This window comes from Volvox carteri, assembly GCF_000143455.1.
Source record: "Volvox carteri f. nagariensis unplaced genomic scaffold VOLCAscaffold_50, whole genome shotgun sequence".
Lineage (NCBI taxonomy): Eukaryota > Viridiplantae > Chlorophyta > Chlorophyceae > Chlamydomonadales > Volvocaceae > Volvox > Volvox carteri.
The window spans coordinates 748,856-774,870 of NW_003307593.1; the positions used below are offsets into that span (position 1 = coordinate 748,856).

Genomic DNA, 26,015 nt, shown 5'->3' on the forward strand with positions numbered 1-26,015 from the left:
TTTTTGTGCTCCTAGCCTAGCACAGCATCCAAAACAATAAAGTCATGTCATCTTACTACAAAATTTTAAACAACTTAAGATTCTCCATTGAGATATCGCTCAGCCCTTAGCGATTTTGGTCCATTGTCGTCCTCTAACCGACTAACAGCCCCTAAAAGCGGTTGTGCGAAATGGGGCGGTTATAGCCTCTGTGCTCATCACATATGCACAACAAATTATAGGCATCGTTTTGTTATCAACACAGTTGTCCCAGTTGCCTATCCTCCTTCTTCCTAAAAGTTTCGCTCAAACGCTGCCTGTCCCTACAATTTAGCTTTAGGCCTAACCTATCATGGTTGCTCAGCTTTGCATGTTTAAGCGAACGGCACTCTTGCTGGAGCGACCTTTCACACAGCGCACCACGGTGAGGAATCAATGATGGCCACTCGTACACAACCAGTCCAGTTCCCATTGTTCCAGAGATCATAGACGCCCGTCTGCTGTAACCCCACATTCCGCAGTCAAATGCATGGCAGCGTCCGTACCTCGCGGCACATCATCGAGGAGCGCTGCACCGCCTCGCCGCGTCGGCCTCCCCGGACCCGACACCAGACTCGCAACCCACCACCTCTCCTGGCTCTGAACCAACTGCAGCGGAGGGGACATCCCTTACGACATGGCAGTATTCAAAGCTCAAGGATCCCGGCTTCGGGCCCTGGTTCGTTGGCATGGCCTTCCTGCCGTTTGTGCTGCTGCTAGTGCCCCTGCTCAGCTCCCCGCCTATGCCGCCGGTACCCTCACCCTGATGCGGTGAAGCTGGAGGAAAGTCGTGACGTGCGTGTGCTCTCGTCATGATCTGGGTTTGTTTAGCACGGCCAGGCAGAAGAAGAGGCCATCGCGAACCTGCCTTCGATTTTGTGTGGCTTCGATGGGGCCCGCGGACAGCGTTATAAGGACGTCGTGAAGGTGCTGGACAAGGGGGCTGCAGTAAAGCAGGACCATACCTGGAGCAGCTGCGCGCTCTGATACTATACAGCTGTGTAGGCATGTATATGGTGCCGTGACATGGATGGTAGTGCATAACAATGCATGTTTTCAATTGCGTGTTTAACCTCGTTTCAACAGTGTCTCAACACTCAACACACTCCTCGACCCAAATGGGCGGCAGCGGGCGGAAGCGCCCTAGGAAGACGCAAACACACACAATTGTGCGCGTGTGTGTGTCCTCCTGGATTTTGGGCACTTCTTCTCCGGGTAGAAGTGGCAGAGGGACAGGTGCTACTCTCCAGGGTTAAGGCATCGTACTTAAATGTTCTCTTCTCGCACTGTCTTAAGGGAACATACGTGTGCAAAGATACCAAGCTGGCGTGCTGGCCGGGGGCGTGCCTGACCGTCGTGCAGACTTGCACGCGTTAAAAGCAGATGTGTCCGCGCCGCCCAACCCGTGGGCAGAGGAGTGGTGGACAGTGACAGGTCACGGAACGGAGATGGACGGCGAAGGTTCTCTGCCTGTTCAGGTCCATGGCACTGTTTTTTTTATCTATTTCGTCATCCGTTTCATTTCTTTGCAATAGCTTGGCTCGCCGTGCATGCATTTCAGCATGTGTGTCTATGTGGAGGCGATCGTATGTGAACCACGTCCGGGATGAGGGCGGGATCGGAAGAGAGGACAGCACCCTCAAAACACGCATTAGACGCTTCAGAGCTGAACCACCAAGCTGTAGAGTTCCGCTCAGCTGTAGAGTTCCGCTCTAAGTAATGAATCTGTGCAACGTGTACATGTGCTTGAAGGAACATCCCATTTGGCGCCTGTGCGCGAGAAAAACATTATTCGGTGTTGCCACGACAGCAGGCGAAGCAATACAGTAGGCCCTGCCAGCGAGAAAGTATTCCAAAAAGCCCCGAAACCTGTGCCCGGCCCCGGTCCCAGGTTCTAGGAGCAAACATAGGCAAGCTGGGTGTGCGGATCGTTACGCCCGACGCGATGAAATGTCCACTTTGCAAGGCCCTGTTTTGCCAGTCTGCACCCTCGCAGCTTGCACCTGTGTAGGCGTGCAGCTGTCCACCTGGACCCCACAACGACGTGTGATGCTATGCGTGCCTATGCCACATGCGAACGCAGCAGAGTAGTGGGTAGCAGGCAAAACGTCCCAGATGGTAAAACGTAAAGGATGTCAAAAGATGCGGGTTCTGTGTTTAAGTGGGTGTAGGCGTTAAACGTATGTAACTCGGTAAAGCCTAACTTGGGGCCAAGAATCGAACGCGAAAAATGCCGTCACACGTATAAACAAAAATCAATTTGTGTCAAGCGTGCGCTGGACTCCATGACATGAAGCATTCTGGCACGTCATCAGTTGCACACGGCACATAGCTACTAAACCTAGTTGCCTTGGCCACATAAGGCACCCCACCCACATGCGCACCACCGTTAAGGGGAACACAGGGAAAGGACACGCAAACGAGGCAACACGCAAATCCTTGGACATCCTGCAATGGGGCCAACCCCGGGTCGCCAGCCTCTGTTCAGGCTGCTAAGCGACATGCATCCGAAAGGCAGCCATGCAGTTCAGAGGGCCCCACATGGAAAGCGTATCCCTGCTCTTGCAGCAAAAGTCTTGTCTCATTCCCAAGGGCAGACTCCAGGAGGGCCCTTCCGAGGCACACGGTCCAACCAATTGTCAACTCCAGCTGCCATGCCAGTCGGCGACTCCACCTCCCATCACCCGTGGAAGGCGGCCAGGGCGCACCCCCATCCCTAGCCCCTAGCTGTGCGGCTGATGCCGCTCCTGCTGCTGTTGCTGCAGCAAGACGTCGCGGCGTTCCAGGTCATCGCCTCCAGCATGCTGTGAAATGCCAACAGCTTAAATACTGATCTCGTTTGTTGGGTATTTGAGGTGGCACGTGCTGTCACGTACCATCTCACTGCCGCCGCTAGCTGCGGTTGGGTCCGCCCGCCACGCCGCTACAACCTGCGCTTCTTGGGCAGCAGCCGCTCTGCCTCGGCCATGTCCGCGCCAGCCGCCTCGTCCGTCTCAATGCCGATCTCCTCAAACAGATCCTTCTGCTTGCCGTCCAAACCCTCAGAGATTGTGGACCTGCGCGTCGTACAGTCAGCCACACCGGGGACCCGCCGCAGGTGTGATGTTGGCGCATAATCGCACGGACATAAGAGATCGACAGACAGACAGACAAACAGGCACACCCCTAGGGCGTCCACTCAACACGCCGTTGGGGCGCTGTGCTGGGCTAGATCCACAACGAGGTCTGCAGCCGTTGCACCGTAGGGCCGCAGCGGATGCCATCGCGATAGCTGCCTCGGTTTAATCCTCAGCGTGCTCACCCACAACCACCCACCAGATGTTCTTAAACATGGCTCGTCGCTTTCTCCACCAGCCCAAGTTGGTCGTCAATGACTTCTCAACCGCGGCTCGCTCCTGACGGAGGGAGGGAGCAGAATCACACGGGTCAGTCAAGACAGACAGAGCAAGCCATCAATCTGAGAGGGTGCGGAAGAGAGAGAGCAGATGGGGGATGAAGCGGGCAAGGGTACGGCTGCAGGTGGTGCCGGGTCGCGCGGCAATCCGAACGGCTGGGCGCCAGCCGGTGGTGGGCTCGGATTCGGGGGTCGCGCAGGTGCGGAACCAAAGCGAACGAAAACGACGCGACCCAACCAACGGTGTCGTCAACATGGCTATGGAAGAGTACCGAAAGCAAAGAGAATCGCAATACCCATGGCACATGTCCACACGCCCAGGCTGGGCTGTAAATCCTCCCGGGAAACCTTTCCCACCATCGCTGCTCTTCGAACCAGGGCCATCCCCCGTACTGCTGGCATGGCGGTAAAGCTTATTTGGACCTGGTGCACAATGCTAACCACATCGCAGCGGTGATGTAGGGGTGGCGACGGTGGTGACGCCCTACTCGCCCTGCGGCTCGGCCTGACCCACATCGAGCCCCAACGCAGTACCAATTCTGACAGGACCATCCGGACCGTGTAATCTCCCAACAATTTGTGACCCAGTGTGCACCATGTAGACGATCCCCCGCGCCAAATTCCCAACTGTGATGCCTCGTCTCAACCCCCCACACACCTCTCTTCGCCAACACCAACGACTAAACCAAGGCCCCTCAACTCTACAAGAGAGTTCACGCCCGTCTTTGGATTCCCCAACATAGTCTGGATGATTTGCTACGCACTTTGGACGCTACGGCGCTGCGACAATCCATGATTATGCTTCCGCCGCATCTTCCGCCGCGCCAGCACCTCCACACGTACCTCGGGAGTCACCAGAACGCTGCCGGCCTTGAACGCCTTAAGCTTGGTCTCATCCTCCGCGAGCTACAGCAACGGACAGGACAGGACAGGACAGGGGGGTCGCATGAGGCTGCCCATGATGTGCCATGAGAATGGGCTGCAAGAAGGCAGTCAGTGAGAGATGAGAAATGGATTGTGAGCTCCCTCCTGCGCACTATCACGGCCCCATACACCGTAGTCAGCTCCCACTCTGTCGCTCCATCCCGTGCGGGTCCTCGGAACGGCACCCCCCCGGCGCCCTCTCCGCTGGGCATCAGATCGGTCATCAGCCGGCCCCGACATTCTCCTGCCTCAGAATTCAACGGCCTCCTGCCACATTATACCTTCTTGGTAATGTCCCTGGTCTGCCGGGCAATTTCCTCCTCAGATAGGGCGCTGCGGAGCTGCGCAAGCTCTGCGCCAGGTAAGGGAGTGGGTGAGATGGGGCTCGATGGCGTGTGTTGGGGTAGAGAGGGCTAAAGAAGGACACAACAAAAAGGAAAAGGTAGGGCAAAGCGGCGGTGGAAAGTTCGATGACGACGTGAGGTCGGTACCGCCATGCAGAGGGATGTAGTGGTTAACCTTAACAGCAGCAGCAGCAGCAACTGCCGCGCGAGCTGAAGGTGGTAATGCTACAGCACCAACAAGACGAAGTCCGTGTTGCGGGGGCAGTGGTGATGGTGGGGGTAGTTGCGGCGGTACGCCACACCTCCAGGACCACACGTCATGGCAGTGGCAGCAGCAGCAACAGCAACGTACAGCAACCCGCGGACCTGATTCAAGCTGCTTGCATTCCAGCGCCTCCTTCTGGCATTCCTGCTGCAGCTGCCTCACCGCTGTCTTGCGACTCTCGAACTCCTGCGGGTGATGATGGGGGCCGCAACATTGGGCAACAGCTCACAGCTACGTTTTTCAACTTCTTCTGTTCCTCTCCTGTTCCTCGCAGTTGGCCTGCTTTCCCGTTCCACTCTTTCTCCTGGTCGTTGGTGGTGGTTCCACCACGAAGGACTAAGGCCGCCGTGGTCAGGTTTGCACACTGGGCGATGCCTGGCGCCAAGGCGCTTGTTCCTAGACTCGTTGATTGCCAGCAGGATCCACCTCTATATAATTAATGCTATCAGGAAAGCAAATGGTGGCGGATCAGCAAGGATGGACTTCATGATTTTGGTGAGGGGGGAACTTTTTATCCCTAATTTACTTATATCAGTGGAAACAGGTTTTTGTGCCTACCAGGCGAGTAAGCTGTCTTAAATTTGGAAAGACATGCCGCCCGTTGTCTGTGGCTGGCTTTGGGTTCATGCCAGGGGCGCATCACGGACTGCGGCGCATCGTGCTTTGCAGACGTTGCTGTTGCATATAGCCATGAACCAGGCGTGCACGGCCGCTGGTGGTGAGCGACGGGCCACCAGCACTGTGCTCAGCTTGAGCATAATAGCTGAGGAAGTTAGTTGCACAGGAGGGTGAAGCGTACACGCTGCGAACTAGAGTGGCGAACTTGGGTTCCCTTGCGTGAAAAGTGGGTCAGCCCAGCGATTGGCCCCAAGCGCACCTCCTTAGAAAGAACCTTCAGGCCGGCTTGCGGTGGGATGAAAAGCTTGGTCTTCCCAAATTCCTGACAGAGGTTGCACAGACGGGCGTTACGTAACGCGTGGCTGGCTGCCTCGAGCAAGGATTTCCATCCAGCATACTTTCGCAAGAATTTTCCCCTCAGCAACAAGGCTGTCAACAGCCTTGGAGACTTGCGCTTTTTTTAATCCTGTTGTCGCGCCCAAGTCGACGAGCTGTTGGAGGCCGAATGGTTTGTTCTGTTCCCGAACAATCCGCTCGATTTGCCCTTCTGCCGACTGAGCAGCCATGTGGCCTTTGCGCGATGGCCCTGTGTTGGCAGGTCCTGAGGACACAGCAGGCTAAAATCCTCTCACCAAATTCGCGCAAGGTAAATGATCTTCACAGCAGTAACAATATATCTGAAATGTTTATGTATGTACGTTCCGCTTTCGTTGCCTAGCTCTACTTGGGTACTTGCCGGCGATGCAGCTTCCGGCAATCGCACAGCCGATTATTCGTTTTACTATGCCAATGCAAGAGCTATAGTGGCCTAGGAACAGCAGCAGCGCTGAAATATTACTGTGTGACCGGTCAACGCAAGCTAGTAAAACGGTTGGCGGTTGTAGAGAATGACGAATCTAACCCATTGCCCATCCCGTGACATCCCCTTACAGGAATTATATAACTGTTTGGATTACATAGAACTAAAGCAGCATGTTCGCTGGTGTCATTGAACCTGCGCGCGTTGCAGTCACCATGACGGGCAGTTTTGGGCCGCTAGCATAGTGCTGGGCAGGGTGCTGGGACTGCGTGGAAAAGATGGCTGGAAAGGGAAGCCGTGTTTGTGTCCCAAAAGAACGCGCTGAATGGGCTGAAGCTCTTGCATTTTGAGGCCTCAGTGACTGATACACGCAGCGGCTGTGCCTGTGTATAGAAGACAGAGACCATGCGCGCGAGCATTCTCTTTCAAACAACCGATATACCAACAATCGAAAAGCTGTACTCCCTCTGCCACGCACTTATTAATTTTCTTCTCAGTCTGTGCCATTTGTTAGCCCCAAGGCTGAAGTTTATGCAGTGCGACTTTTAGTTACCTTAGTTCGGAGCAAAGTATCGAAATATTTTCGGGGTCACACTCTGCCACGTCATCACAGTAAGGACGATCGATATATATGTAGGTAAGCACAAGCGATTTGCAGTGGAATCACCAGCTATGGAATGGCATGTTTTGGTAAGCGAACGCTTTGCCTGTGCTTACAATAACGTGCACACCGAAACATAGGAGGGACCGAAACTCCTTGGCAGTACAATAATTATGTTGCCTACAGATATCGGCGCCATGAGACCAGGATTACACTGACAATCTGCCCTCATGAAACTATGGCCTCCTAGAAATAAGAGCCATCCAGGCATACGCAAAAACCGAGTCAGTTCAATAATAGTGATAGGGTTAAATAAGAAGGGACAAATGGATACAGAATAGTTGCCAACTCGGTCGTCAGCATGGCAAACAATTATACCTGGCACCGAAGACCACTACTGAACACAGCCAACTTTTTCCTCTACTACATTGCAGATAGGCTCGGGCGCGCCTCCTGACAAAATACCATGATCGCGAGTGCACGTCCAGCTAAGCACGATAAACCATAAGTTCACGACTCCGCACAGTATCCAAGCTACCAAGCGCAGAAGGAATAGGCTTCCGTCGGAGGGAATGGGCACAATACGTAAAAGTCGTTGGCCCGCAAAAACCGTCAAAAGCGCAAAACATACTCAGTACGGGACAGGACAGCCCATGCGCATAGACGAACGTCGTGCAACAAGTTTAGGTCGCAATACGAAACTAACAATTCAGGCGGATTGGACGGAACAGCCAGCGCGAAGCCACAGCTAACTTAAGATTGGCTTAGTGATCTGCCAACCCAGGCTAAATTCGTCTACCTGCAAGCACCTAGGCATCAGTGGTGGTCCGAGCAACATCCAACCTTACCATGGACAAGCATCACACATTCCATTTCCAAATGCAGTCGCGGCCTAAACCGGTAAGACCTCACATCGCGTGCGAACTGCGTCTACCCCAGTCCTACATCTCTGGACTACCCTTGCCGCAGTCATCGGAACTAGTCTATCTACTCTCAGGTTGTTAAATACTGCTCCAACTTCTAGAGTCGCTTGTAAAACCATGAACCTAAACAATTGTCAACGCCTAAACTCAAGCGTGGGAGTCCACTTGCATGTTAGCTACGCAGAGCGCGTGCACGTGCGAACAGAGCCTACGACACTAACATGCGCAGAACTGGAGCAATGGCAATGTACTGCCTGCGTCCCCAAGCCTTTAAACTCTTAACCAAAACATTTGCGGTCATCCGTACATGCTTTGCAATGAAGCTCCCGTTCATTTAGCCGCTGCCAAGCATTTACCTAGCGAGCAGCAGTGGATCTAGCCGCTCCTAGTGCACAAGGATAAGACATGGCTTTCCGGTGCCTTGCCCCGAGCGAAAGGGACATACACTCCTGTCTCAAAACAGCCACCCGTCCAGTCGACTGGCGCCAAAGCAAGTGTGCGCTTTGACCAAAGATGCTGGTTTACTGCGACAACACGCCACAAATAACCTTTGGTCCTGCATGACACCGTGGGCTCCACTTTGCTCCTACGGTAAGGTCAACTTGGGCCGTCCAATAGCAAAACCAAACATCTGCAACGTCATTGTAGTTAGGTAAAGCTCTTGGAAAAACATCAACGGATATCACTCAAGACCATACATCAACGAGCAACAAGCAACCAAGTGGCTTGGTGATCTGTCAGGAACATCGACCACACACGACTGTTGTGAATAAGTCACGAAGGAAACCAGGTCCACAACAGTAATAATACGCGCCATGCCGACAAACACGAACAAAAGAAAGATGGCGAGGGGACCCGACATAACATCACCGCAGCACGGTGCGATGCCTCCCTATTCACCGTTATCCAAATACATCAGCACTGCGTCTTTGCCTGCTTTCACAGCCGATCTGCTGCCAGTTGGGCAATTACCAATCTTAAAAAACTCTCAAGACTTAGTTACATCCGCTGAGACTGGCACGACGAGGCGCCAATCGCTAAACCATTCAACTTTGCTTAACCCTCTGGACCCGGTAGGTTTAGCGAGATGAGGAAGTTAACGATTTGTAGAGACAGTAAAGCCTCTGAACAGGAGCCGAAAGATTAGATAAATCCCTCAGTCCCGGCACGGTTCGTAAGGACTCCACGGTCTTCAAGCTAGCGTGCATTTGGCCGCCTTTGATCTCGGTCTCGGCCACCAGGATGCATGCCACAGCCAATGAGCTGTAGCTTACCGACGTCAGCTCGGAGTCCAGCACAGCCAATTCCTGTTTAGGCCAACACGTGGAACATCAAGCTAAGGTCAAGTTGTTACGGCCCTGTTTACAGAAGATTCAGTAGTAGTACACAAGCTTACCGCCAAGCGCAGCACGAGTTCGCGAAAGTGCGCCTCCGTCCCAGGCGGCACTACCTGCCCATCTTGCGGGCGGTTCACGACACGGTGCAGAAAGAGCGACGTAAAGGTGTAGATTGTTGGCGTTCGAAGACGCCATCCGAGCATGTCCAGCAAATGAATCTCCATCATGCGAGAGTCGTCCGCCTGCACAGGATCCCATGCGCCCCTTCTTAGGATCGCATACAGCAACAAACGGACAGCCATGAGCATACCTACCTTGTAGAGATTCCCATTCTCGTCCCGGGCCAGGCTCAGGAGTTCACTGGCGCATTGTTGCTGCGGAAACGGTAAGAGCACGGCATAAGAGAAATAAGCAGATCTTCAAAACCCATGTAGTGGCAACCCATACTTCGGAACCAACCTGTTCTAGCTTGGCTGCGACCGCAACGCACGTCAGAGCGACGAGCTGAAGCAAAGAAGGTGGTGTTGCGCCCTGCAAAAGAAGACCAGATTCACGCTATATACGTAGAGTCATATACAACGAAGGCAGGTCTTACCTCGCCGGAAGCGCGAAGAAATCTATCCAACAGGGATACTGCAGCAAAAAACGTTGCCGGTGAAAGAGCTCGAGCATTGCAGACCTCCCGCATCCAGGGAACCAAGACTTGACGATATTCCGCTGGGAGGGGACATGCCGTAAATGGACCGAGCTCTTCCTCCTTGTTCACTTCGTTGCTGCAAACAAGGGAAGTGAAAAGTCCCTTTCAACCTGATATCGATTTGCAAGGCCAAAGCATTTATTCCATACCTGAGGGTCTCCTCGGCATCAAGATGGTGATACGCAGGCCCAATAATTGATGCCCCTGGCCTGCCCGGAGCCCATTCGCGCGTGGCGTCCTCGTCCTCATTCTCATCCTCCTCCAGTGCGTCCTCGCAGTGCAGCATACCGACAGGCGAGCCAGAAGCTGCACAACATACATCCTCATCGCCTTTTTGGGTTGAGGACCTCTGCCAAATGAAGGAGCTGTCGTTCTGCGGAGGGAAGGCAGACGTTGCCTTGACTGCCGACCGAACACAGCTATAGCGCAGCACTTCAACGTGGCAGTATCAGACCTCAGAAGCAAGCGACGAGATTTCACTGCAGCTTTCTGGCCTGGATGAACAAGACGGCTGTGCAACTTGCTTCCCACACCCCCCAAGGGCAGGCTTCAAGGACCCCATGCCATCAGCGTTGTCCAGGTTATGATTAAGCTTCCTTCCACATTGGTATTGTGGTGATAAACATAAAAGACCTGCGGCAGCGTTCTGCGACACCGCCATGGTCGGCGGCCACTTCCCTAACTATCCTACAGTCCTACAGTATGTCAATAACGTAGAAGCTATACTAGAGGATTTTTTTCTATCATCTCTCACCTGCTGAGGAAGGTCGAGGAAGCAACTGGCCACCTTTGAACGGGACGGCCTCCTTGTACCTGCCGTACTAGATCCTTTAATTGAGCTATTGCTCAATCCACATTGCACATAAAGTTGCAGAGAAGATAGGCCTTAGCTTCAATTAAGTAGGTAGGGCCGCCCGCCTCATCTGTCCTGGTTCGATGATTGAAGGTTTGAGGCTTCAGCAGTAGGCTTTCCGAGCCGTTTCCACGCGTTTCTGTAACGCCCAGCACCATCCTTAAAAAGCCATAACGTATGTCCATGTCTTAGCTATGAAAAGCTTTCAGATATGGAGCGGCATGATGGAAGTTGGGATGAGTTCGTTGGAACTACTACCCCGGGGGCACCCAGGCACGTCGCAGCATATCCTCGCCTCTCTGGGATTGAGCATTCTTAGTCTACAGGAAACGCGACGGCTACTTTAAAAGCGCTGAAAGGATATCAACTGGCCGAAGGCAGGCGTCACAGCACGTGGTTTCGGTGTCGGGCAGAAGTTCCCTGAAGTTCAGATTGAAATGGCGGATCCTGCATTGCGTGCGCCTGTTTACTAGTAAGAGTGGTGCCGCGTCACACTTTTAGGCCACAAATGAAAATCGTAGGAAGAAAGTCACAGTGATTTAATTCCTTTCGCACCGCATTCTAGAAGCGCCAAAGCCCTAGCTTGACCACAACGTCCACAGAGCCCACTCCCGATGCCACACTAATCCCACAAAAATCAGAATAATAAAGTCTTTGCGCCCATTCCACGTACATTCCCACGTCCGAGCCATGCTTGTCTTGCGAATCCGTGCCGTAGATTTGACGGTTACAGTTTCTGGTCTTTGAATGCATAACTGCCCTAGCTCAGCCCCAGGTTTTCCAAACTCACATCTTAGCCCTTTGGCAGGCAACCCCACCGTATGGCAGGTGCACTCATAATCTGAGGACTGAACGGCGCGGTTAAGCCCAACCCATGCAACATGACAGTGCCCACCCTAAAAAGCAGTATGAGGACAGATACAGGCCTTAGGGGAGCCCATGATAAAATTAAAGGGTCGACAAGAGCTTTCCGAATCTGCTTTTAAATCTTGTATGTACAGTTGTACGACATTAGTTATCGTCTTCCGAAGTCCGTTGCACGAAAAGTTGGGTTCGGAGCTCCCCAAAGTCATATTTGTTTTGTGTTCAATGCGTTTTTTATAATATAATGCAATTTTGCTCATCACGTCTACCATTCCCACATCTCCCTCACACACCCCACCCTGTGTGTGCGCCTCCTCCTCTCTGTCCTGGCGCAGCAGCTGATCTCGGGTTTTCAGGCCCCCGCAGCAATCCATCTCGCGCAAAAGGCACGACGGGGCGCGCTGGAGAACCAGACCGAACATCAAGGAGCGCCGGACCGACGGATCGCCCGCCACCCCGTCTGCCGTATCAAACCGGTCGGAAACCGCGCGCCACCCGCGACTCCAGCGCCGCCTGCCACTCGGCGTCGCGGCGCGCACGCTCCTCCGCCGCCCTGCGCTGCGCCTCCTCTACCTGAAGAAAGACAGGGTTAAAATCGGGGCCGGGGGATGGCACCGGAGCCAGCAGAAAACACCGTACAGGGTGCCGTCCAACATGTAAGCCATACGGCAGGTTCACACGAGCAGGAGTCTGATCGATGAATGACGCACATCGGCCATTACCGCGTCATCAGGATAGTAGGGTGGTGGCCCTGCCAGCCAGGCCGGCCCGGATGAGCCCATTCGGTGGCACATCAACCACCGCCGCCGCCGCGTCCTCCTCCCTGCCCCAACATGTCCAATATCACTCGCACCTTGATACGGTTTTCCTCCAGAATGCGGTCCAACTCCACTTGCCGCTTGCGGGCCTGGCACACGAGCGGCAGCAACAGCAGCAGCCGTAGTAGCAGGGGTGGGGGACGCGGAATATAGCGTCCTTAGGGCAATAGCTGATGTGGCTGGGAAGGTAAGAGGAAACCACAGGTGGAAAAAAAAGCATTGGACAACACACACACCGACACACGTCCTCCCGGCACGCAGAGCGATGCGGAGAATCATAATAAAAATGGATCAGGAAGAAAGAAAGAGTACATGTGTGGTGTTGATTGAGCGAAGGAGGTGTCGTACCTCCTTTCTTACCCCCTCAACGCCCCCGCTAGCTCCCCCGACATGGCACTCTCTCACCTCGTCGGCCTCGCGGCGTTTCCGTTCCAGAAGACTGCGTCGTTCCGACTCCAGCTGGGCCGTCACCTGTACACGACAGACAGACAGACAGACAGACAATGCACGGACAGACGTGAAGCCAAGCAGGGAACGCTTCGTTCCCCTACATCACCGACATGTTCATCGTTCTGTGACGACATATTGTTGTCCCAAACAGAAGCAGCTCAACCCAGTCACGCAAACCCCCATACAAGCCAGCGTTGTATACACACACAAAAACACACAAACACACACGCGGCTCCCCCATCGCTACCTGTGCCTCCAGCTTGGCGCGCTCCTCCTTGAGTCGGGCCTGGATACGCGCCTGCAGCCGTACATACGTATGGACAAACAGGCATTCACGGCTTACAGCAGCAGCCCTAAAATTCGTAACGGGGACCTTGGCAGGCCGGGAACCCCTGCTCGCAACACGCCCACAGCCCGAACCGGGCCAATGTGCAGACAACTCCCCTCCCCTCCCCTCCCCTTCCCAACCCCCTCCTTCCCCAGGAACCCCTGCCCCAGCTAAGTGGGCCTTGTGGGCCAAGAGCTCTGGACGACGATCGCCGCACCGCGGCCACCCGCCGGCCGACCTTCATATTCCGAGCTGCGTTACCATATCGTCAATCCTCGCCCCGTGCGGCTCAAGGAGGCCACTGTCAGGAAAGTTGATTACGGCAATGGAGCAGTGGAGCCACTAAAATCCGAGTGAACATGATTGTATCCCCCTTTCCCTTTCGTTCCACCTGCACCTCCTCCGATGCGAGCTTCTCCGCCAGCTGCGCCCCCACGGCCGCCTCAATGGTCGCCAGGATCTCCTCCTCCAGCTGAAGGAGCTGCTGACGCTGACGAGCCAAGGCCGTGGCGGTCAGACTGCAACGGCAGGGGGCACAGCGGCGGCAGCGGCAAACCGTGTCAGCAGGAGGCGGCAAAGGTGGTGGCAGCCGCAGACGCGGCGGTGAGGGACCCGGATGGCGAGGGAGGGTGAGGAAGGGCAAAGGATCGGGAGATGGCGGGAGGACGGGAAAGCGTTTTGGCGGAGGTGAGCTTCTGGTGTTCACAAGGTCAGTTGGTACATGCGTACACAGCCAACATCTGCCACGACGGACGCGACCTGGCTCACCCGGTAGTCTCGGCCGCCTTCGTTCGATACCGCCTGATTGTGTGCGGGAGGAAGCACGTTGTGGGGCGAAATGCTTGTCAGTCACCTCAGTTCAGGAAAGTTCACATATGATTGAAAATGGGGGCGAGGGTCAGGGCGGTGCGTGATCGCCGTACCGGGTGTCGAGAAACACCACACCTGTTCGCCTTGGCCGCCTTTTCAGCTGCAGGTCGCAAAACCTCATTCCTGCAGCATAGAGGTTGGATATCTTTTCATTGGATGAACGCCAGGACATACAGAGCTGATGAGCCCTCGTAAGCCAGGCCCGGTACCCGACCTGTTGGGTGTGCGAGACCTTGACCTGGAGCGACCCATAGTCGTAACCGTTATCTATGTGACCGTGCCAAATGTTGTAATGCAGATGGTTAGGTCCTCCAAAGCGAGCACAGGCAAGAGACAGGACTAGGCTGTTTAAGGGTTGTCTAACATGATCCACAATTTTTCATTCCACTACGGGTGACCAGGTTATGTAATTTCAGTACATTTGTTTCATGAAGTCATGAGGCGATTGGGTGACAAAAGAGGCGTTCTCCTTAACTTAGTTTACTTTCTGCAACATTAATTCGAATTACAGGAATGCCAGGGTAGAAATAAGCAATTGTGACACATGGAACAGAGCGATCGATAGCTGATTGAAACCAAGGTTCCGGAGCCAAATGTTAAGAAAGAATCCTGTGATGAAGAAGCGCTAACATTAATTTAAGACTCTCACATTCGTATACCTTGTCCGCAAACAGTTGTCTGAAATTCGTTTCTTTTCTTTAACTCCGTAAACTGTCTCTCGGTTCAATAACCGGCTCCTTACTAACCGGAGGCGGCGTGCGATGCAAGCAGTCTCAGGAATGCAGTAATTCATTATATTGAAACCTTCCACAATAATAACTTCCGCCGATTCTGTCGCCATGTCGTGTTTCACCGGATGCGTGCCTCGTGTCCGGAATCGCAGTACCAGTACGAGTTGGCGCAGTCCCTCAAAAGTACCGGCACTCCGCTTTCATGAATGGACAGGTGTAAGGGCGTAAGGGTCTAGGTTGGCTTGTAGCACACAATTCACGTTGCTTCATTTCCCCTAACCCCACTCGAATTAAACTGTTACGCCTCGCGGCTCCGAGCTCTATTGTGCCACTCACATTACATGATTACTTGTCTTGTAAGACTGGGCATGCTCGACATTCAAAGAAACCGCTGGGCTTCCCAGAGACTTGAAGCGCATTAGGTCACCGGCATACCTAACTGAGCGTTCAGGAACGGCGTTTTCGCGACCATGTCCCTAATCTTACGTTTACACGGAGAACGGGATGGTTCATCCTGTGACGTGGCTGATTACTCACTTGCGGAGCTTCGTTCTGGCGGTTGCGAGGTACGCTTCCAGGCGGGTTGTGTCAGACATCTTTCGAATGCATTAATTGCCTTGTGCATAAAAAGTTATATTGATTCACACTTACCCTTCTGCGCAGTATTTACGGAGTTTTCTGGACTTCGGAACATCCGCCAAAGCACCCAAGCGGCCAGATTGCAGCGACGAGGAGGCAGCCACCAGCGACCCTCCAGCTGTGCTTAACATACATACCGGTAAGTCGCATCGCTGGTTGCTCTTTTCCAGCCTTGCCCGGGACTTCTTGCCACGCCATTATCCTGCCGCTTCGACCGGAACCGAATAGTCGCGGTCCCTGCAGCGATGCCCAAGCCCCTAACCCACACGGCACTCCACTCCGACCTCCCCACATGGCCTGGCACTTGATGTCCTACTGGCATTGTGCGTTCACGTTTAAGTTGGGCATTGCAGCACACGTCATCACTGCAGTAACCAGCGCCGGCGCGTGTTGCTAACCCTCCCACCGCAACGTTGACAAGTCGGTTCTTTCACTTTTGCATGTGACTTTCCCCCCCTCCGGCCCCCCCCCACACACACGCACACACCATCACCACCACCGCCACCCCCCAGGCTCATGTCGGGCTGCTCTGGCTGCGACTGTGTTGCATTTCCTGCTCCGGGGTCCCGAAGCGGCCCCCCTGGAGGTGAACGGAGTGAGTGGGGGCGGGGGGGGGGAGGGGGAAAGAGGAGGAGGGAAGGAAAGGGAAGGCGGGAAGCTGAACTGCGGCGTCTCCGGGGTGAAAAGGTGTATCCGCCATAACGCTGCACCCGAACACGTTGCCTGTTTTGGCACTCGGTACTTTCCTACCTGAAGGCGATGGATCAGGAGGGCATGGCGCATGTCTTTGGCAGTAAGCACCTGGGACGTAGGAATACATATTGTTTTCTTGGCTTTTACGGCACCATCGTCACCACTATCACCGTCATCACCACCATGACCAGCACCGCCCACCATCTCCATCACCAATATCACCAATATCACCAACACGAGCTCACCAACACTACCAACACCAACACCGTCAGGATATAACACCCTCCAGCTGGCTCATATCCCACATGCACACACCTCACACATGCACACCGCACACATGCACACCTCACACATGCACCACTGCCACCCCGCAGAGTAACGCCGCAGAGCTGCTAAGTCTGGCGGACCTGTGGTGTCTGGACGAGGTCAAGGAGCACGTGCTCACGTCGCTCAGGAAGGGGCTCTGTGCGGGATTTAGGTGCGTATGCATGTATGTATGTGTGTTCAGGAGTGGGGCAGTAACCCCGGTGGTGGAAGCGCGCGGGTTTAGGAACGGTGTGTGTGTATGTGTGTGGAGACAGGGAAAGGGGGAAGGGGAAGTAGCTCGGCGGAATATGGCTGGCAGGCCAGAGCACAGATCAGTCCCATGCACGATGCTGCTGCTACTGCTGCTACTCCGCCATCCTTTGCTTTGGACCGAACACGCGCCTCCGAAACCCCCGGCCGTTGTCTGTTGGTTCAACGACCACCACAAACGATCAGTAACCACCACTGCCCTGCATGCCATGTCACGCGACGGACTCCCCCTGTGTGTATCCATCTATCCATGTATCTATCTATCTATCTATCTATCTATCTATCCATCTATCCATCTGCGTGTGTAACCGCAGGCGGCCCACTGCCGGCACGTCCGCGGTGGAGGCGGTGCCGCTAGTGGCAGTGCTGGCTCGCCAGGCGCTGGACTATGGAGTAGGAGACGCCGACGGCGGCCTGCAGCGGCTGTACGACGACTGTACGACATGGCTGGCAACGTGGACCGCCAGGACCTGGCCCACGCGTACCTTTGCAAATCTGCAGCGGTGAGAACGACAAAAGGGGAAGATGAAGGGAGGGGTGCCTGAAAAAAGGCTGGCTGAAGATATGGCAGATTGGGAAGGAGGACGGGGAGGATGACTGCGGGTTACCACCAGCGGTACCACCTGGTCGTTTTCAGGACGAAGCTGGAGCCCTCCCCTCTCCCCACCTCCAAACCTGGTACAGTCTTGCCCTGGCAGCAGCTTCACTCGTTTGTGGTTCGTCTTTCCCCCCACCTCCCAGACCCGCTCTGTGTCCCCTTCGCTATGGCCCACCCCGCCTCCGCCCTCACCTTCCCCCTCCGCCCTCCCCCCCCCGAGGACTTCTTCTTCTTCTTCACAAGTACCGACTGGTTATTTATGCCTGCTTTACTTCTGGCGCATCAGTCTTTCCTTGGCATCACCTTCACTCGCTCGTGGTTCGTCTTCCCCCCTCCCTCCCCTCCTCCGCCCCCACCTGCTCCTCAGGTTCATCCAGGAGGATGTGCTGTCTGCGGCAAAGGCGCGAGTGAACGTGGAATCTGCGCCTGCCGTACTATCGGCGTGTCGGCAGCTGTCCGGCGTGCCGTCGGTAGCATGGGCGCGACGCATTGAGGAAATGCGAGGCGAGCTTACGTCATACACGTTGTCGTACATTTGGAGCAACTTTTCGGAGATTTGCGCGCGAGCGGGCCTCCGGTGAGTATCGTTGTCGGCTGTTGGAGCCGCTGCTGCGGTTGCTGCTGTTGCTTCGGAACGCACCTGGTGCGTCGGTTTTGCTGTTGAGGCACCGGACACGTGTGTATGTATGTATGTGTGTGTGGTGGACGCGTCGGGTTAGAAGCTGAAACGCCGTCACCGTACGGGGACGAGAGCATTACCGTAAGCTGACGCGAGTTGAGAAAATAAAAGGGTTTGGCGACTGGGAGGACAGACAGATATACAGCCCACCGTCAATGGCAAACACACCACACAGCTCGTCTTTCTTCCTCTGTCTACTACCGTTCCCCGCTCCTGATCAAGGAATTGATTTTAGCTCATGCCACCCTCAAGCCCTCTCCCACTCTCATTCAGATCCCAGCAGCACCCAACTCTCCCTGGTCCGTCCTGCCCCGCCCGGGACCCACAGACAGGACCGATCCGAGTGCTGGGGCGCGCTGCTGGAGGAGCTCCGAAACCATGTAGTGGATCACCCCGATCCGGATGCAGCGGTGCGCGTGCTGCCGTGCTGGGCGAGCATCACGCGGGCGCTGCTGTACGGCGCGCGGCCGGCTGCCGTCGCGCCTCAGTGGGGCAGCGGCCCGCTGGTGGCGGCGGCGGCGGCGGCTGTACGGGGCGGCGCTGGAGCGAGTTGGCTGGGGGAAGACGAGGCGTCGCAGATGCAGGTGACCCTGGGAGAGAGGGGGAAAGAGAAGAGAGGGGGGAATTAAATCAAAGGAGTTGAGAACTGAACTGCCGGAAGGCATCCAAGGTCCGAAACTGCCACTAGTGATGAGCCCTAAGCGGTGAAGTCACGGACCCGTGGTTCAGTAAGTAAAGCCCCATCATCACGCTACCGACGTTTTTTGTGGCGTAGTCGTCGTCTGGTCTCTGGGAGGGAAATGGAGGATGGGAAGGGGAGGGGAGGGTTACTATAGCGGCTCAATAGCCAATAAATGAAATGTCGCCTTTCACCACAGGATTTCCATCCCGCTACGTTGTTCGTACTTCCGTATTACAGGATTTGTACGATATGATACGGAACTATTGTGTACGGCACCTGCCGCTGGTGGCGCGCTGCGCCGCGTTCCGCGCGCTGCCGCCGCCCGAGCAGCAGTCCATCTTGTTGATCGCTCAGGAGGGCATTTGCGCCAGGTTCGCCGCCGGCGCCAGCCAGCCGCAGTCGCCGTTGCAGTCGCCGATGACGTCGACAGAGGCGCCGCCGCCGCCGCTGCCGCTGCAGCTTCAGGACGGCACTGCAGCCACTGCCGCCGGCCGCGGCTCTAGAAGCAACACCGCGTGGGTCATCCCCCTGGGCGACAACCCCCCCGCCCCGAAACGGCACGGACGTCCCGCGAGCTCGAGCGCGAGCGCCACAATGATCGCAGCGACGGCGGCGGCGGCGACCGCGACCGCGACGCGGATATCAGCAAGGCCGTCGGCAACGTCGCGGCGGTCAGCAACGTCGATCCCGCAAGCGGCAGGAAGCTCGCCCGGCGAGGCGCCTGGCGGCGCCGCTGCGTCCACGGCGGTGGGGCCATCCAGGCCCCGGAGTCGGTCCGTGGCGTTTGACGTCGCCGGCGGCGCCGGCGGCGATACGACGCCTCCTGCGGCGCCAAGACCGCTGGCGCGCGAGGCCGTTGAGGTGACGGGGTCGGCGCCGCCGAAGCGCAGGGTGGCCAGTCCTGAATCGCAGCGACATGGCGCTGCTGCGTCGGCGACCGCTGTGATGGCGAGACCAGGTTTGGATGAAAGCGGCGAAAACCCTGGGTCTCGTACGACAGATGTCGAAGGCGCGACGCCAGGTGCTGTCGCAGCCGCCGGTGTCATCGCAGCCGCAGCGGTAGATCCGGTGACGCTGGCGGGAGGGGCGGCGGAAGGGGCGGAAACTGCTGCACTGGCGGCAGCGGCGGGAGAGGAGGTAGCGGACAGCGGCAGCGGCTGCACAGCCTCAGAAGCAGTACAGCTCCCGACCAAGGTGGCGGGTGCTCAACCTCCGGAGCCATCAGCAACCGCCACTGCAACCGCTGCTGATGCAGGGGTTCCGGAGCTGCAGCGGGGTGTACTTGAAGAAGCGGCGCAGGAACTCCTTGGCATAGGCAGTGGCAGTGACGCTGGCTGTAGCAAGGGCAATGGCCATGGCAGTAGCGCAGGCGGAGGCGGAGGCGGTGCTGAGGACGGTACTGAGGATTCAGAGCCGGAGCAGGCTGACGCGCCACAGGTGGCAGCTGGAGGTGGTGATGCAGCAGCAGCAGCAGCAGCGGCAACAGCACCGGGAAGATCGGTAGCAGCTTCCAGCGGAAGAGGAAGTGGTGGTTGTGGTGGTGAGGAGGCGGAGGAGGAGGCAGAGGCGGCATCACCAGGGTCGGGCGGTGTTGCAGGGCGATTGGAGAGGTGCGACCAGGTTTCGGAGCAGCAAGAGGGTGATGGTGATAATGATGATGTTAACGCGCCGGTGATCGGTGGGTCAGCGGCGGTGGCGGGGGAGGAGGCGGAAAGGGTGGTGGTAGAAGCCGAGGACGAAGGAAAGGCAAGGCTGACGGCTGGCATGATGGAGGCGGAGGTGGAGGCGGGGATCGGGTCAGCGGTATTGGGGGCGGTGGCAAAAAGCGCGGCGATGGAGGCGGCGCCGGCGAAAGATGCCGCGGCGGAGGCGGAGGGGGCGGCGGAGGCGGAGGGGGCGGAGGCGGAGGGCGCGGCGGAGGCGGAGGCGGAGGGGGCGGGGGCAGGTGGGCGAAGACTGGATGCGGATGACGCAACAGCAACAGGGCACTCCTGCTTCGCGGATATACCCCCTGAGACCTTAGCGTCCCCGGTACGGCAGGGGGATGCCGGGAGTACTGCTGAGGCCGTAGCGAGCACCTTGCTGCTACAGCCAACGGAGGCGGTCGCGGTGGCGGCGGCCGTAGCGGAAGCTGAGAAGGCGGTTCCGTCGCGGAGCTGTGGTGTCGACGTCGCCGTCGGAGGCGCCGTCGTCTCTGGCTGTGTCAGCGGCGGCCCTGTGTTGACGTTGCCGCCGCTACTGCCGCTGCGGGAAGGTCCTCCGTCACCAGGGGGCCCGCCTGACGTCGATAGGCCCGCCGTCCTAACAACACATAGCAGTGGGGATCAGGAGGCGGCTGACGGCGGTTACTTCCTTGACGCCGCCGCACTGTACGGAGGAATGTGTGCACCGCAGCCGCCGACGCCCGTACGACGGGATGGGGTTGGTCCCGCAGGCTGTCGTCCGACCGTCGTACGGGATACGGATAGCGAAGGCGACTCTAGCCGTGGTAGCAGCAGCAGTGCCGACGGCGGCGGCGAGGTCGGTCTTAACGAAGGAACTCCGACCCTCCTGGCGGCGGAGGCGTGCTGTACGGAAGCGATGGTGTGTCGCTTTAATGGGATGGACGGAGACAGTGACGTACAGATCAGTACGAACGACGACGGCGTGGGCGGTAATGCGGCTTCCCCCACGGCGGCCCTTGAGTACACCGCTGCCGCCGCCGCCGCCACGGAAGCGGTACGGCGTCCTGCCAGTGCACCCGCTGCTGCTGTGCACGGGAATTCGCGACAACGTACCGCAGCATTTGCAGTCGCTACAGGGAAGCCGGCGACGGCAGCGGCGGCGGCAGCCGCCGCCGCCGCCGGGGGAAGTGGCCGCGGCCATTTGTCCTTGTCGGGAGGCCCCGCCCCCTCCAGCGATTCAGGGAAACGGATATCGGTCATATACGCGGAGACGAAGAGCAGTGCCGCTCGGAATAGCCGTGTGGCGCCGGCGGGCGCGGCGGCAGACCACCTTGCCGTACACGTCAGCCGTACTGGGCCCGGACTGAAACAACCTGACGGAGGACGGAGGCCGAGGGCGCAAACTACGTCCGCAACAGATCTGGCAGTAGCAACCGCCGCAGCTGCCGTCGCCGCCGCCGCCCCAGCAGCAGCACTCCCAACTCCTCGCGCTGTACGGAACACCATTGCTGTACCCTGGTGGCCAGCGGCGACAAAGAGCGACCCGGCCGCTGGCACTGCTGCTGCCGCCACGGACACCGGCGGCAGCTGCCGTACTCCAGCGGCGGGGGCGTTGCAACGAGGCGCCCATGCAGCCGCGGTTGCACACATTGCCGCGACCGCCGGCACCAGAGCAACAGCGGCAACGGCAGTAGCAACCGCCGGCGGTGCCGGAGGTGAAACCTCCAAAGACGTCAGCGGCCCGAGAACAGGGGGGGTTGCAGACGCAGCAGCGCCTGGCGGCTCTAATAACACTGCTAGGCATCAGAAGGCCGGTAAGGCAACGAGGCCGGTGATGGCGACCGCCGCCAGGACGACAAAGCTGCCGCCGCCGCCGTCACCGCCGCCGACGGTGCATCCCCGGCGGTCTGAGACGAAGGTGGCCGCGACGGCGGCATCCGTGGAACCCTCATCGTCTTCGGCGGCGGTAACGGCAACGACAGTAACGGCGATGAGGCGGTCGGCGGCGGCGGCGGCGGCAACGGCGACAACTGCCGCGGCAGTGATGGGGGTGGGAAGGAGCGTCTCCTCGCAGTGGCGGCCGGCCCCGGTGTCGTCCAGGGCGAGGGCCTCCAGCGGCGGCAGCGCCGCCGCCGCCGCTTCGTCGACCACATCCGTCGGCGAGGGAGAGGGGGAAGGGAAGGGATAGGGAGAGGGGGAGGGGGAGGGGAATGGTGGGGTGAAATGAAAGGGCCCGCGCGGTGCAAGCCCGGTCCAGCCACGGACTACACAGTTTGTTTGGCCTTTTCTTCTGTTCGCCAGCATGTCGTGGCGCCATTGAGAAGCTTGACTCTCAGAACTTTGGACTGTTTGCAGTCTCCTTCAGCGCAGTGACCCCCAGCACTGCTTGCCTTGTTAACATATCCTGGAATTGCACGGCGCATTTGTACGACACGTGCATGTCTGCCGTAATGCATGTCATGTCGTGCGGAGAGGTGAAGGAGGGATAGAGGACAGAGAGCGCGAGGGAGAGGAGTGTGTGTGTGTGTGCGTGTGAGAGAGTGAGAGAGTGAGAAAAGAGAAAGAAGAAGAAGAAGAAGAAGAAGAAGAAGAAGAAGAAGAAGAAAGAAATGAAAGGTGAGGCACATGTCGGAGTATGTATAGGGGGAGAGAGGTAAAGGAGATTACTGTGATGGACCCAGATGTTGCCGTACGGTGCTCCCGGCCTTCCCGCTAACCCTCCTCGCACTCTGCGCCCAGCAGTTCCTCCGCGGCCCGTCCGTCCTCACACCCCGACCCGGGCCTCATACCGGCCCCAGGCCGCCAAGCTGCGGGCCGTGAGGCCTGTGTGTGCGCACAGCTGTCCAGTTACCTAGTTAGCAGTAGTAGTAACAGCAGCAGTAGTAGCGGCAGTAGTAGTAACGGCAGTAGCAGTAGAGGTAGCGGTAGTACGACCGCGTTGGGAGGGGGAGTGTCGCGACGGCGGGGGTGAGAGTATGGCTATGTGCTATAGGAGCAAAGTGGCAGTTGAGATGCTCGTCAAGTGCGACACTTTCCCCCCTCCAGAAAGAGAGGGCGCACGCAGGAAGATCCAGAAAGATCTAGAAAGGTAAGGTAAGATGAAGGATGAAGGAAAGGGAAGGGAAGGGAAGGAACTCATCTTTCCCGAGGGGGAATGCGTACTCGGGGGTCTTGGGGGACTGGAAGCCACCCGGAGGCTGCCCGGTGGTACAAACACAAGAAGACCACCGTTATAGAGGGATACACCGCAACAACTTCATAATGCAACATAATCTGGTTTTTATTGTTTGTATATATGTGGACGTGCTGTCGGATAAGCTCAAGTTTACTGCTCTTCGCTCTGGTACGGCACCCCTCCGGTACGGTACGGAGGAGGCGGCATTGGGTGATTTTGTGTACATTCGAGTATTATTGCAACGTGCAGTGCGAATCTGTCTACTTTGTATGCATAGGTATGTATGATTGTATGCATTGTCTGTATGAATGAATGTATGTTTGATTGTTTGTTTGTATGTCACGGAGCTCAGGATCAGGAGCAATTGCATCCCGACCCGCGGAGAAGCGCCTCTTGATAATTAATATAATAATAATGCTGCACGTGTGCTACCAAATTGTGCTCTGTCCGCTGGAATAGCCCGCCACATACCTGCCACATGTTGTGGTGTTGTTTGGAGGGTTGCGGTGTGTAATATATGTGAGTTACAACGCGTTTTACAATCTGCTCACGTCTGTCGTGTGCCGGCTGTGTCTGACTAACATGCAAGCATGACTACGAACTAAACACAATAAATCAAATAATTGGTCGGGCATTTGCTGGATTGCTGTCCTCGTACCTGAAGTCGTTCGAGGAGGGTATGAACAGCGGGAAGACGAGGCTGGGGTCCTGGCGCAAGCTACCAGCGCAACGGTACACAGCCGGGGTACATGGCCCAACAGCATGGTTTGGACTCCCTTTTTGAATGTCGACAGTGTAACAGATCACATAGTTCCGTCCAGTCGTCCCTCCTCGTCCTAGCTACAACGGGCTACTGATGGAAGAGTCGACCTTCAGAACCGTGCAGAGACTTCTAACCTCTTCTAGCGTAGTAATCCCTCTCGATTTTCTGCATGTGCCTTACAGGAAGTGCGCGACCACTAGAGACTGCGTGGTGCGGCGGACTAGAGACGGATTGCTGCACTAGAGACGGATTGCTGTGGCCGATTCCCACCTGTAGGCGATGTTGTTGGCGCGTGCAGACGGGCGAGGGATGACAAACATCGATGCAGTCGCATGCGTACCTTCGCGTGCGTACATAAACTGTTCACAGCTCGGCTACTTCGATACAAAGCGCGCGCTGACATGCACGGTGATGTGAAGTGCGTGTACATGGATGTGAGTGGAAGTGATGATTGTGGACGTATGAGTATGGGTGACCTGCGGTCAACACCAGGTGGCCCGCGGTACGGCCGGTGTACCTGTCGGTGGGCGAACATAAATATTAACATTTTTAAACCTGAGAAGCGCTCCCGTCAGCTGTCGCCATCAGTTGATCGTCATGTCCATGCGTCCAGCAGGCTTTCACAAAATGTATCTGGATGCCAGTCAACTTACAACCAAATGAATATAGGAAGACATGAAACGGTATTTAAATACATGTTTCTTTTCAGATGCGCGCGCGGGGCCCCTCTCCTGGCAGCTAGATGAGGCGTCGGGACAGCTAGATGAGGCTGACGGGGGTTGTCAGCAGTGTGTGTTTTTTCGTGGAGGCCGATCCTGAATCTGTTACGAGTTCCGTAATAAATATGCCATCAGTCCAATACGTTTATTACTGCCAGAATTTTTTTTCTGGGAGGGCAAGCCCCCCCAGACCCCCCCTGCCCACACAGGGTACCTGATACACCAGCACATATGTAATAAATATTTCATTAGAGTCTCAGCTGTTTCCGTCCGTTGCCACATGCGTTCAGGATTATGTCATACGTTTTCACCACGACACCACAGCCAGCACAATGCCCCAGGGCATAGCAAACTCGTCAGTTGTGCATGTAACGGCCACGCTTCTCAGCCCTCTGCAGCCACTTCTCCACCGCCTTGTCATACGGGAAGGACGAGCGGGTGTAGAAGTCCTGGGCAAACATACGCAAGCACAGGCCCAGATGCTTATCAAGCTGGTTGCGGTGCTTATTCTTGACGAAAGACATTGCTGAGAACCGCCTCTCATCCTCCACTGACCCTGGCACCATCACAAACACAATCTCCGCCAGCTTTGCAAACTCTGAAATGGCCATGGCCTGCCCAGCGGGGCTCATCAGCCGTCGCCAGCAGGCCGTGGCGGACGGAACCTCTCCCTCTGCTTATGACGCCGCTTCTTCCCCTGGCTGAAGCGTGGCGCCGTGCGGGAGGCGCCCTGTCATCTGGTTCTAATGTCTCTCTTGTACTCGCTATATTGTTTGAAGTGTTACCAGCATCGCCGCTACTGGGTTTGGGCCTGCCGGTGGTCAGGAGTGCTTTGACGCTACCCTGACCAGCTATAGTAGTTAATTTCTTGGGCCCCATCGCTCATTTATAACTTATTTATACTAAAATAGAACGTCTCTGGGGGCCTTCGGCCCGCCCCGGCTCCGTAACGACCGTACCAGGCCTTTACCATGGTCTATGACGGAGCGCAGA

General features: G+C 56.5%; 3 protein-coding genes across 3 annotated transcripts; 1 reads left to right on the forward strand and 2 right to left on the reverse strand.

Moving 5' to 3' along the window:
• Positions 1 to 2,826: 2,826 nt before the first annotated feature.
• On the reverse strand, positions 2,827 to 6,158 carry VOLCADRAFT_109964 (uncharacterized protein). The gene is made up of 7 exons (XM_002955316.1): positions 5,962 to 6,158; positions 5,823 to 5,885; positions 5,047 to 5,131; positions 4,618 to 4,688; positions 4,256 to 4,318; positions 3,334 to 3,413; positions 2,827 to 3,074 (listed from the first exon to the last, which is right to left on the reverse strand). Exons 1-7 carry the CDS (start codon positions 6,127 to 6,129, stop codon positions 2,942 to 2,944), a joined length of 663 nt encoding a protein of 220 aa, XP_002955362.1. The 5' UTR covers positions 6,130 to 6,158; the 3' UTR covers positions 2,827 to 2,941.
• A 2,807-nt stretch (positions 6,159 to 8,965) lies between these two features.
• cycd3b (D type cyclin) lies at positions 8,966 to 12,089 on the reverse strand (the record flags this gene model as incomplete). The annotated part of the gene is made up of 7 exons (XM_002955317.1): positions 11,936 to 12,089; positions 10,070 to 10,293; positions 9,819 to 9,996; positions 9,683 to 9,754; positions 9,538 to 9,597; positions 9,283 to 9,465; positions 8,966 to 9,193 (listed from the first exon to the last, which is right to left on the reverse strand). The coding sequence occupies exons 2-7, from the start codon at positions 10,204 to 10,206 to the stop codon at positions 8,966 to 8,968; spliced, it is 858 nt and encodes a 285-aa protein (XP_002955363.1). The 5' UTR covers positions 10,207 to 10,293; positions 11,936 to 12,089.
• A 3,215-nt stretch (positions 12,090 to 15,304) lies between these two features.
• On the forward strand, positions 15,305 to 22,854 carry VOLCADRAFT_96241 (uncharacterized protein; the record flags this gene model as incomplete). Its single annotated transcript, XM_002955253.1, has 11 exons — positions 15,305 to 15,400; positions 15,498 to 15,612; positions 15,986 to 16,068; positions 16,230 to 16,433; positions 16,541 to 16,644; positions 17,057 to 17,245; positions 17,708 to 17,917; positions 18,348 to 18,603; positions 18,939 to 19,072; positions 19,277 to 22,179; positions 22,667 to 22,854. The coding sequence occupies 11 exons, from the start codon at positions 15,305 to 15,307 to the stop codon at positions 22,852 to 22,854; spliced, it is 4,482 nt and encodes a 1,493-aa protein (XP_002955299.1).
• Positions 22,855 to 26,015: the final 3,161 nt, after the last annotated feature.